Below are 12946 nucleotides of genomic sequence, written 5' to 3'. Positions count from 1 at the left end.
AAACGTATTCCCTCCACTTGATCACCCTTGCGTTCCATCACTTTTCTCCTCAATCCTTAATCATCTCCATCTGTCTGTCAACACCCTCACGCTGTCACTCTGGAAACTCTATGCGAGACGTTTACTTTCTCATGTACAAGACCTTGAACAATGCACACTCACACAGACATGCACAACACTTACACAACACTTACGCATGCACAGTCCTTTTATACACGCTAAAGACAGTTTTGATCAACTGCTGTCCCATGTGGAAAGTTGAGGCTGAGACAGTCATCTTGGAGTGAATACCAAACAGCACTTAGCACTTGTTAGCACTTAAAGCAGATTTATGGTCAATCCAGTCTGTATTGGCCACACAGCATTTTTCTGCGATGCGGCCTCTGCAGTAGTCAGTGCATTCCTACTTATTGCGCTTCGCAGAACAGAACAGAGCTATTGTGAAGGGAAAATGTTGATTTGGCATTAGCAAACCTCCGGAGGCTCCGCAATTCCGTCACACCCTCTGTATGGAGCCTCCGGCCTGCATACATCGTCGTTTAGCAAGCTAGTTATCTATGGAAGATAAACAGCAACACTATATGGTTGTATAAGCAACCAGTGTTGTGTACCTCTCTTTCAGTTCCGCAGTGAGTTACTTACAGTGACAGAGTTGTCCTCGTCAGCCATGGCCTCTTTCCTCTCTGGCCTTTCCTCTAATGGCCTACTCTGTCTCTCCCACTGTGAGAAAGGCGATAGCCCCCCAAATCCCCTCCCTCCAGCCTTCTTCAGTACAACAAACTGACCCCCCTAATACACCCCAATCACTCTTCCTGTCGTACCCACAAACCCACCTGTTACCAGGGTTAAGATTACCGTAGCGGGGTACCCTCCTCACAGAAATAGATACTCATATAGTGTGTGTGTTTGTGAGTGTGTGCGTGTGCACAGACATGTAGAAACCTACTTAGCCTCAAATATATGCTGTCCACATACGATGCACAGGGTGCTAGACATTCAACCAAACACTGTGCATAGCTGGTCAGAGTGGCATTTGTTTGATGGTGAGTGTTTGTGTGTTCACTGCCTTGATGACTCAGAGAACATCTTTTCAACACAGTTTGAGCAAAAACAGCTGATGACACGACACCACACACACACACACACACACACACACACACACACACACACACACACACACACACACACACACACACACACACACACACTTTACCTTCTGGAATGCACTCCTACAAGGTGGACATCGGCCAACTTGGCCCAGTTCAGGCAAAGTTCAGATGTCAAAGGGTCATTTCAGCACAGGGAAAGTACAGAGGTCTGACATGACCTATCCCTACACTAACAGTTGCCCTCCATGTCAAGGTCAATAACTTGGTTGAATGTCAATTACACAAGGTATTCAATTTTTTTACTGTTCAGTACAGTGTGTTTATGTTGGTGTGTATCTGGCCTCTCTACTGTAGATGAGTAAGATAGTCTGGACTGTAGTGGTGTGTGTTAGGGAGAGGCACATGTCTGGTGCAGTCAGATAAGAGTGGAAGGGGCACTCTGTAGGCCACACCCAAACCCTGCCTGCCAGACTTCCACAGAGTAAGACCACTCTCAGTGTAAACAAACTTTCACTCGCTCACTAGCCTGTCTGACACAAATCCACACACACAGACACGGATGAACAAACGCACACGCACACAATCCTCTATTGTCTTGTAAATCCTCATGCTAATCTTAACAAACCCATTCTGATAGAGATGGATGTGGGTCTAGCTCAAAGATTTATATATACACTAGATGACTGACAGAGCATAGTGGTAAAGCTGTCGCGCCTACATCTCCACCTATTCCACCCCAGCCATTAGCACAAGCCTGTCCTCCCCAAATAAGGTGGCACCAACATCCTGTGTTGGAAGCTATATTTATTCATGTCTACATTAGATTTTGCCACATTCATTTTATTACAAACACCTTAAATGCATACTTAAAAATTATATTATGTGAGCTAAACCAAAAAATAAACCATAAAAAAAAAAAGCATTTTCCTTAAAGGATCATTTTGAGAGGTTACTAATGTTACTCTCCCCACTGCACCAAGAAAATAAATTTATTTGAAATAGTGTAGAATTCCACTAATTTCTATAGAGGATTGCTCCTACTGGGAAGTGCCAATATGGCCGACCGGTGGCTTCAAAACACCATAGTGCCCTCAAAGCTCATCAATAAGCTAAGTACCCTGGGACTAAACACCTCCCTCTGCAACTGGATCCTAGACTTCCTGACTGGCCGCCCCCAGGTGGTAAGGGTAGGTAACAACACATCTGCCACGCTGATCCTCAACACGGGGACCCCTCAGGGGTGCATGGCCAAGCACGACTCCAACACTATCATTAAGTTTTCCGATGACACAACAGTGGTAGGCCTGATCACCAACAATGATGAGACAGCCTATAGGGAGGAGGTCAGAGACCTGGCAGTGTGGTGCCAGGACAACAACCTCTCCCTCAACATGATCAAGACGAAGGTGAGGATCCTGGACTACAGGAAAAGGAGGACCGAGCACACCCCCCATTCTCAATGACGGGGCTGCAGTGGAGCAGGTTGAGAGCTTCAAGTTCCTTGGTGTTCACATCACCAACTATCATGGTCCAAACACACAAAGACAGTTGTGAAGAGGGCACGACAATGCCTATTCCCCCTCAGGAGACTGAAAATATTTGGCATGGGTCCTCAGATCCTCAAAAGATTCTACAGCTGCACCATCGAGGGCATTCTGACTGGTTGCATCACCGCCTGGTATGGCAACTGCTCGGCCTCCCACCACAAGGCAATACAGAGGGTAGTGTGGATGGCCCAGTACATCACTGAGGCCAAGCTTCCTGCCATCCAGGACCTCTATATCAGGCGGTGTCAGAGGAAGGCCCTAAAAATTGCCAAAGACTCCAGCCACCCTAGTCATAGACTGTTCTCTCTGCTACCGCACGGCAAGCAGTACCGGAGCGTCAAGTCTAGGTCCAAAAGGCTTCTTAACAGCAGCTTCTACCCCCAAGCCATAAGACTCCTGAACCCCCCATTTTTACGCTGCTGTTACTCTCTGTTTATTATCTATGTATAGTACTTTACCTCTACCTAAATGTACATATTACCTCAATTACCTCAACTAACCTGTGCCCCAACACATTGACTCTGCACCGGTACCCCCTGTATATAGCCTCACTATTGTTATTTTATTGTTGCTTTTAAATTATTATTTTTTACTTCAGTTTATTTTAGTAAATACTTTCCTAACACTTATTTTTCTTAAAACTGCGTTTTTGGTTAAGGGCTTGTAAGTAAGCACGTAAGGTGTTGTATTCGGCGCATGTGACAAAAACAATTTGATTTGATTTGAAATCCTCTCAATCGCCAAAACATAGTATCAGCAATCCAGGGTTTATTTACATCATTGGCCTAGCTCCTATAAGCCCTAGAGAGGACAGTGATGTGGGACTGGCTGGAGTTAGTGGAGCTACATCATCAATCACTCTCTACTGTTCTATTACTGAACTTTTTCTGTATGGAAAGAGAGACAATAACCTGCAGCATGTCATCATTAGCATCACAGTACACGGTAATGCTATGGGTATCCCATTGTCCTCAGGCTCTGTACACTGACGCAAACACTGTACCTCTGTCTCTCTCTCTAATCCTCACATTCTTCACTAATTCTACCCAGCTCTCCTTCCTCTTCCTTTGTTCGCCCCCATCTCATACAATCCTGTCCTCCATTCCCCCTATATTTCCCCCCTCTTTTCATTGCTTTCTCTCCTTCTCTCCCTCCCTGACTCTCTTGCTTAGTGTTCTGGTGCTGCGGCAGACAGTATGACATCACCGCCGAGCTGGTGTACTGCAGTGTGTGTGTGTGTGTGTGTGTGTGTGTGTGTGTGTGTGTGTGTGTGTGTGTGTGTGTGTGTGTGTGTGTGTGTGTGTGTGTGTGTATTATGAGTCCCAGGCGTAGTCTCAACAGAAAGGGATTACTGTCGCTCAGTATCTAAGTAGGTGTGAAACCACGGCACAAACGTCACTCTGTGTGTGTTTGATGACATGCTATAAAAGTGGCGGTTCTACTTGAAGCCCTGGATGACAGGACAGTGTGAGGCTGCAGTTAGGATAGGAAGGAGGAGCAGTGCACCGAGGCAGTATAGAGCTGCCTGGTCTCAGGCTATTGTTCCGCCGGGGAAAGTGACTGGGGCTCGGACATTGATCTTGAGGAAGCCCACTCCCTCTCCTATGGTTTCATGGATCTGTGTGTGAGGCTGATACGGGCAACTAACCACTAACTAATGAAGAAACCAGCGATGAGTCTGCACTACGGATAGCCTGAACTACACAGCTCCCCCGTCAGGGAATTAATGCGAGGAAGCGACTGTAGAACACACACACACACACACATCACAAATTTGCCAGCACAACACCAGATGCAGATCATACATATCTGAGATGCCACCCCAGCTATTTGTGCACCAGCAGAAAGGTGCCAATAAGGGGTTTTACATGTCGTATATGACAAGATCAAATCCAGCACAGAATAATAACTGTTTTAGTACAGCTATAGCATGCTATCTAGGGCAACAACATACATAAGCTGGATATTCCTGCAGAGACATCTTAAACAATGATTCCATTTCCCTCTTTTGCTGACTTGTATTTGTTCTGGACATTGATTTTCTTTCCCTCCCTACCTGGCTGCCTCCCTCCCTCCATTTCTCTGTCTATTTGAGCTAGATAGCTGCAGAGTGAACGTGCTGGTTCCGGTCAGGGTGGTGTTGTTGTGGTGAGGAGCCAGTCAGACAGAGACCCCGAGGGACTCTATGCTCTGGACACACAGGAACCAACCTGGCCGAGCAATTCCACCCGCTCACTCAACACAGTCTATTTGTCTGTCCGTCTGCTTCCAGCTATACCCTCTGATTAAATGTGTATAATAACTGTTCACGTTCTCACACTTCCTATATCTTTCTTGGGGAACCATAGAAATAGAGAGGGGACTGTATATAGAGTGAGAGAGACTGGAAGAAAGAGAGACCATAAGCATTCCTCATGTGTACTACTGTGTAGCTACACTATCATTACTATGGGTGACAAGGATGAAATTATATGGAATCAACTAGAGACCGCTAATAAGTCCCATGGTTGCAATAGACTTGATCTGTAATTAGGTTAACAGCTAGCTATGTAGTCACTGTGGGGTTACACTATAGAGTGAGATCAGAACCAAGAGAGCGAGTGAGGGAGGTGCGTAGAGAATTCAGTGGGAGTCTGAGCTGTCATCTGTGAAGTCAAACTGGAGCACAGTCAGTGGATCTACAACTTTGATCCGACTATCACTGAATGCATCTCTATACTGACGTTTCAATACGGCTGCAGCATCGAGCCCTTTCGAAAGATGCGCGCGCGCGCGCGTGCGTGTGTGTGTGTGTGTGTGTGTGTGTGTGTGTGTGTGTGTGTGTGTGTGTGTGTGTGTGTGGAGACAGACAGAGGACAAGACCGAGAGCAAGGGAGTGAGTGAGAAGGGCAACTTAATCAGATACAGTAATTGCGACAACAGTACAAAATGTTTAGCCATTCTCACAACTATCAACAATGCACATACTTTGGAGCATTCACATTTCTTAAGGTTGCATCATCTGGCACTTCACAGCATCCTTTACCAGATGACATCTGCTGTAGCCGAAATCCCTTTCTACACAGCAATCTCACTGCCTATACAGTATACAGACAGAACACCTTAGCTCTCTGCTGTGTGTCTTTGAATCTACATGCTCCCTAAATTAGCATAGTGTAGGAGCTTCACTGAAGCCAAGGTCAAATAATGTAGCTAATGAGATCAGTGTACTGATCATAAATGTACTTACCAACCCCACACAACAGACAGCCCACAACAGGACATCACATTACAGATAGACTAAAAGAAGTCACAACACAAGGAGTATTACAGAACAGGACACACACCCCTGACACACACACACCCCTGACACACACACACCCCTGACACACACTCCTAATCTCAGACACACATGCACCGTTACTCCCTAATATACTCCCAAACAACCAGCTAGACTCTCTCTCCTGCAGAGAGCTGTAGTTGGTATGGGACACCAAATACTATCAATGTTATGGACAGAACATGAACAGACAGAAGTTCTGTTTTGAGAGAGTTAAAGTTAAATAATTCACTCCACGTTCTGTCACTGTTGTTCTATTCTATTCAATTGAAAACTGAACTGAAAGATGAATCTGTTAAATATGAGACAGACGTCATCAGGAGACTTCAATATGGAACAGAGAAGTGTGTTTTCACGGTGTGTCTCTCAGACAGCCCTCTCTTTACTCCTCATATCCATTTCCTCTATCCTTCACTCCTTTTCTCACTCCCTTTCTCTGTGTGACAGACAGAGACATGGACAGATTCATTAGCGAAGGGAAGACCAAATAGAGGGAGGGAAGCGAGGGACAGGCCTCCAAATAGTTCATGCGGAGAGGCAGAAACAGAGAGCAGCATGGTGAATGGCACTGAACAAGCTGTGAATCTAATCTGCATGATGACCTAGGAAAGGAAATGGATTCAAATAGAAGGATAGTCCAATCAAAGTTTGCAGTAACATGATACAGATGGACAGATGGGGAGCATTTGGGTTAGTTAGGGATCACAACATGGTTAAACTGTAGTAAAAAAAAACAGAGCAGACAGATTGGCAGACAGTCAGTAGCATGACAGAGAGAGGATAGAGTGAAAGAGAGAGTGACGAGATTAGAGTGCTGAAAGAAAGAAGGGGACAGATATTGGAACACAATCCAGTTTCTACTCACTCCACAGGTGATGATCTTGGCCGGCATGCCTGTTGGCCCTCCACTCCCTCTCCGCTTTTCTCTCTTTCTCTCTGTCTCTCTTACACACACACTCACACACTCTACTATCGTTCCCTTGCCCCCAGAGAGTGTGACACACACACTTGAGTGCACAGGGCCCGTCCAGGGGGAGGGGACAGGAGGGGAGGCTGGGGGTGAGGGGGGCCAGGGGGTTTATCTCTAGAGGAATGCTGCCTGTATCTAAAGACACACACACATACACACACTCATCAACAAATATGTTCCCCTCAGTCTCACGCTGTGTCGCCTCTCCCACTACCTCTCCCTGTCTCTCTTTCTTCATGCCACTTTCTCCTTACTGTCTCCCTCTACTCTCCACCAGCTCCCCCCTCATTCTCTCTCTTTCATCCCCAGGTTGATCCCTTCTTTTCTGCTGTCCCTCCTTCCATACATGTCTCCCCACATCTCTCTGTCCCTCCTGTATTTTTTGTGACAGCCAGACAATAAAAACAATTCTCGGGCCAGGCATTTCCCAAAAGGCGTGGTGTTTTGGGTGGAGAAAGCCTGTGCTGTGTGAGCAGGTCTGTTCCAGTCTGTAGAGTGACTTAGCGCACAGCGGGTGGGGGGGCATTTACGCTGCCATTGCCCTGTGACAATGGGCCAGACGCACGGGGCGGGGGGGAGGGACCAGGGGGGCGAGTCTCTCAAAGGGCCCTGCCTCTTTTAATAAAGCGTCTGTCATTCCCCGCCTGAAAAGGCCTCCTTTTTACCCCCTCTCACCTCCTTTCTATCTCTCCTAGCTAAACGCTGGGAAAAGCATATTGCTGCCAAAACCATGCAGAGAGATAAATGCTTGTAGGAGAGGGGGATGAGGGGGGTAGTAGGGGAGCGGTTGTTCCTCCTGATGGGGGGTTACACACCACTCAGTGTCACTGGACCGTGACCTGGGTAAAAACATCACGTGACTGGGTCCTGGTGTGTTATGTGGGTGAGAGTTTCCAGTGCCAACCACTGCAGGGCAGGGGGCTGGAGATACTAATGTCTGTGAAGAGATGACAAATTACCCTGCGGTCCTCAGCTATAGAAGACAAACAAGCTCCTTTCATGATCTTAGTATTATCTAACAAAACTCTGCCACATCTAATATCCCCTGGCTCTGAGTACAGTATGTAGGGGGAAGCTAAAGAGGAGTGATAACATAGCAGGAATAACAGACTGACAACAGCTCTTCAGATCAGAGTCCTTGACGTGGGTAATGATGGAACCAGGCTGGTATCTGTCAAGAGCCAATGATGTTCTCTATTACAGAGAACTCTAAAACAGCACCAGTCTGCCTGGCCACCCATAGCCATCACCCATTGCCAAACTTTAACCAAAGACAAGGCCTAGACTGGGGCAAAGAGAGACACATAGAGGAACGAGCCACGAGCCATGACTCTCTGAATGTGTATGGGTCAAGACCAGGGTTATATGCTGTGATATACTGTGCTCTCCTGTATTGTGATGTGGCTGATTTAGGTTAGGGGCAGACGTGACCTCTAGACCTCCCATGCTGCCCCCCTCGTTGGCAGGACAAAGCCCCTCTCTCCCTGCTCTTTAGGGCCACTGCCATCTGCGTGTGGCAGGCACTTTGTGGGGTTTTATTGCCTATTTCCTGATGCTTCCTGAAACACTGGGGAGAAAAGGTGGTGGAGGAATCAACATAAACAAACTGTCATTCTGTCACACACTCATACTTTGTCATACACACAGTCGCATGAGCACACGAATGCAGGTAAACTCTGATAAGCGCGCACACACACACACACACACACACACACACACACACACACACACACACACACACACACACACACACACACACACACAGGTTTTTTTCTGGATCAAAAAGGCTTATGTGGTGGGCGTGGCTGGGGGCGTGGAAGAGAGCTTAGTCGGGCCTTCTGTATGGCTGAATTTTAGACACATTTTCTGAGAAATGTTTGTATTTTTACAGCAGTTTCATGCAATTCTACACATTTCTCCATGGAGCTGAGATAATTGTTTGCAGATTTAAAGCTAATTTCCTGCGATTCTTCATATTCTGCCATGGAGCTGAGATTATTTTATTTAAAGCAGATTTCCTGCAATTCTACTCATTTTGCCATGGCTAATTCTGGGTTCTTTTGCTCAAACATAATAAAATCTATACTGCTAATTTCATTGCTTTTGTAATTTAAAATTCTCCCTGACTGTCTAGCTTTTATTTTGGTGAGTGTTAGTTCTCAAAGTTTATATTGTAAAATATATATAGGTCCATTATCTTTTCTACATACTTTACATTCTGGTTTCAGTTGTTTAAGTTTACACTGAAAGTGTTTATGGTTCACTGCAGAAAAATCCCTGCACGCACACACACACGCACGCACGCACGCACGCACGCACGCACGCACGCACGTACGCACGCACGCACACACACACACACACACACACACACACACACACACACACACACACACACACACACACACACCAGCATGGGGCCAACTTCTTAGCCTGGGCCTCAGCTCCTCACACACAGGACTAAGACAGGACTGGTAGCTAACTGTTCATAAGAAGCTACAGGCCTTAAAGCGGGCTAACAGACCATTCCATGTCTAACACTAGACTAACACTGCGCTAACACAGACCTATGGCTGCGTCTACACAGGCAGCCCAATTCTGATATTTTTTTCCACTAATTGGTCTTTTGACCAATCACATCAAATCGTTTCACATCAGAGCCGATCTGATTGGTCGAAAGACCAATTAGTGAAAAGAATATCAGAATTGGGCTGCCTGTGCAAACACAACCTAACACGCACACATTGTACAAAGAATATACATTTTGGCCTATACTAAGCTACTGTGCCCCAATCACACCTGCAGGGTGAGAGACTTGCCTGTAGACATGTAAAGACAACAACATAATGGACCTGTGTAACACACGGAGGAAATAGAAAATAGGAGAAAGACGGGACTAACGGAGGATGTATAGCCACAGGCAGCAATTGTTTTTGGGCAGGACCAGTGACCCATCAGTCTTTTTGAGTGGAGAGACAAAGCAAGAGAGGACGAAAGGGAGAGATACTGTAGAGGGAGAGAGTGTGCTTTTGAGAGAGAGAGGGGAGAAGGGCAGAAGAGAGCAACATCTCCCTACCCAATGGGCACAGATGTCAATTCAACGTCTATTCCACGTTGGTTCAATGTAATTTGAAATGAATAATTTCATTGAAATAACATGGAAACAACGTTGATTCAACTGGTGTGTGCCCAGTGTGTATCCTTTTTTTTTCATTCTTTTTTCTTCCTTCGTCTGCTATGTGAGAGGGGCATCAGACAGAAATATGGTGTCCTCCGTAATTATTGGGACAGTGAACCATTTCTTCTTATTTTGGCTCTATACTCCAAAAGTTCCGATTTTAAATCAAATATTTGAGGGTATTTTCATCCATATCGAGTGAACCGTTTAGGGAATCACAGTACTTTCTGTACATAGTCCCCCGTTTTAGTGGAGCATAAGTATTGGGACAAACTACTTATACACTGAGTGTACAAAACATTATGAACACCTGCTCTTTTCATGACACAGACTGACCAGCTGAATCCAGGTGAAAGCTATGATCCCTTATTGATGTCACTTGTTAAATCCACTTCAAATCAGTGTAGATGAAGGGGAGAAACAGGTTAAAGAAGGATTTTTAAGCCTTGAGACATGGATGGGGGGGGGGGGGGGGGGGGTAAGATATTTAGGATGCAATGTAATCATTGTGTGCTGGAATATGATACCAAATACTAATCTTTTGACTTATATACACTTATATGTGAATTTGTCCCAATATTTTCGGACTATGTACAAAAAGTGCTGTAATTTCTAAACGGTTCACCCGATATAGATGAAAATACCCTCAAATATTTGATTTTAAATCTGAACTTTTGGAGTATAGAGCCTTTAACCTCAGAGTCATTGTATCATTTTAAATCCAAAGTGCTGGAGTACAGAACCAAAACAACAATGTGTTACTGTCCCAATACTTTTGTAGCTCATTGTAGCTACAAAGCACAGAACATGGCCTCCCTGGTCATCGATCTCTCCTCTCCTTCCCTCTCCGTCTCTCGTCTTCTGACTGGCTGTGCTGTGGAGATGGGAGGGGGGCATATTAGGGAGAAGAGAGGGAGAAAGAAACGGATGGAAAATGAAAATGGCAGGGGAGCTTGTGTGTGTCAGTGTGTGTGAGAATACTGTATGTGTGTGCGCGTGTATATAATTTTTTATGTGTGAGAGAAAGAGGGGGAAATTAGATGATGTTGGAAGGAGGGAGATTGGCATCCATCCATGCAGTGCAGTACAGTCTATGCTGGCCCTGTTCTGTGCTGTAATAATAAAGTTATGTCCAGTGTTGGTATCTGAAAATATAGTTTTCCAAACTACCAATTACTTCACACGGGAAGAAATTAAGCTACCCCTATGAAACATGCAGTTTACTTTAACAAAAATTACTTTTAAAAGTAGTATGTTTCAAGTGAAAATTAGGCAGGTCTTATGCTGAAAAAAAGGAAATTATAGCCTACTTCATCCATATTTTATTTTAGCCAAAAAAGTAGTTAACTACACCTCTACATGGCAAAAAAGTAATTAACTACTGAAAACACTGCCAAGATTTGAATTTACCACCAAGCTACAGCAAGATATAGTTAAATAGATTCTCCAGTACTTTTGTATACTTATTATCCAGTAGTTCTGAAAGTAGCTCTCATGGGCCAAAAGTTGCCCCTTAAAATTACGTACTACGTACTACTAATATGTGACTCATTTCAGGAAACTAGGCGTATGTCGCAAGTCACAACTTCACAGGAGAGGCATTTGAACGTTTTTTTCACATTTTTCATCAAAATGCATTTTTTGCCAGATATGCCTTCTTGAACATTTGAACTTTAATGTGTCTTAATAACAAACTTGTATGCCATTTGTATATATGAATACGGTTGTTAAGTTACGAGCCTAGTTGGTTTAGCCACAGAAAAAGGCAGCAACCTTCCTGCTAGTCATGATTGGCTGAGATAATGAATGGGCTGGACATGCCTTGAGATGAGTTTCGGATTGGTCTGCCGTGTAACGGCGATCAACACTGTTGTTGTCACGGAAGAAGTTGACTGAGTTTTGAAATCAGTGGAATCTGGTAGAAGCAGAGTATGATAAGGAGATGAATTCAATTCTGGCGTGTGATTGCAAATGTAGAGGAGGTCGAAAAGAGAACACAGAACACTGTTGTATAAAACACCTGTTTTAGGATTACATCTTCAAACTAAGGGCAACCATGGCACCCGTGACAGAGAGGGGGAAATATCTGATGATTCTTGTGGCATTGCACAGGGTCAGTTTGAACCAGAGTGACTTGACACAATGGGTCAAGCAAGCTGTACAAACAAAATGGAAATGACACAAGACGTCTTATTTAATGAAAGGGGTTGCAGTCTGCCGTGAAGCATTCAGCCATGTATACCGGTAAGAGTCTAGATAAAGTTTCAGATATTATACGTTTCTAATTTTGTCAGAAAGTTGTTTTCATTTCAAGTTAAAGCTTACTGTTAGCTAGCTAGCTAATTTTTCATAAACATCAGATAACCCCTAGCGGTCAGAGGATTAAATCGTCTTGAGCTCAACATTTGCTGACCACCGATTTTTGATTGCAAAATCCGTAAGTTAGGTTTTGAGGGTTTTCAAAAAAGTAATAAAAAAAGTAATATATATACTATATATACACATAGTGTGGGACATGTTGTATATTGTCAAATTTGACTGCGCGACAGACCACACATAATTTAATATCTAACTTTTTACCTCTGAAATATAGCTAACTGATTTCAGGCAAGTATATTTTTTTTTAACCAGAAGGCTAACCAACTAGTCAACTATTTAGTAAACACTTCAGATGCAATGTTGGTGTCTCTTTTTGAACAACATTTAATGGATATATCTTGTATTTGAGCAAAATATTAAGGTGGCCAATAACTTGGGACCATATGCTGATAATACAGGACATATTATTTTTGCTAAACCACTTATCAAAAAGCTGATAGTAGTAGA

The 12946-nt window shown here is 44.4% G+C and overlaps 1 protein-coding gene across 50 annotated transcripts in view; it reads right to left on the bottom strand.

Moving 5' to 3' along the window:
• Positions 1–7442, bottom strand: part of LOC110525713 (ankyrin-1) — a 73037-nt gene extending 65595 nt beyond the window's left edge. For 25 of the 50 annotated variants that reach the window (XM_090237582.1, XM_090237613.1, XM_090237583.1 and 22 more), the window contains exon 1: positions 6841–6987. In XM_090237582.1, coding sequence (XP_090093708.1) covers positions 6841–6867 — 27 coding nt within the window. In that variant the 5' untranslated portion in view covers positions 6868–6987. Of the gene's footprint in view, positions 1–642; positions 814–5885; positions 6040–6840 lie in introns of those variants that run through there. The other 25 variants (XM_090237593.1, XM_090237605.1, XM_090237624.1 and 22 more) reach the window with 6 other exon arrangements.
• Positions 7443–12946: the final 5504 nt, after the last annotated feature.

This window comes from Oncorhynchus mykiss, chromosome 6, assembly GCF_057628025.1.
Source record: "Oncorhynchus mykiss isolate SJ-2025 chromosome 6, ASM5762802v1, whole genome shotgun sequence".
Taxonomy (NCBI): domain Eukaryota; kingdom Metazoa; phylum Chordata; class Actinopteri; order Salmoniformes; family Salmonidae; genus Oncorhynchus; species Oncorhynchus mykiss.
Note: the sequence above shows the minus strand (reverse complement) of the source record. Positions and strands in the feature narration are given on the sequence as shown.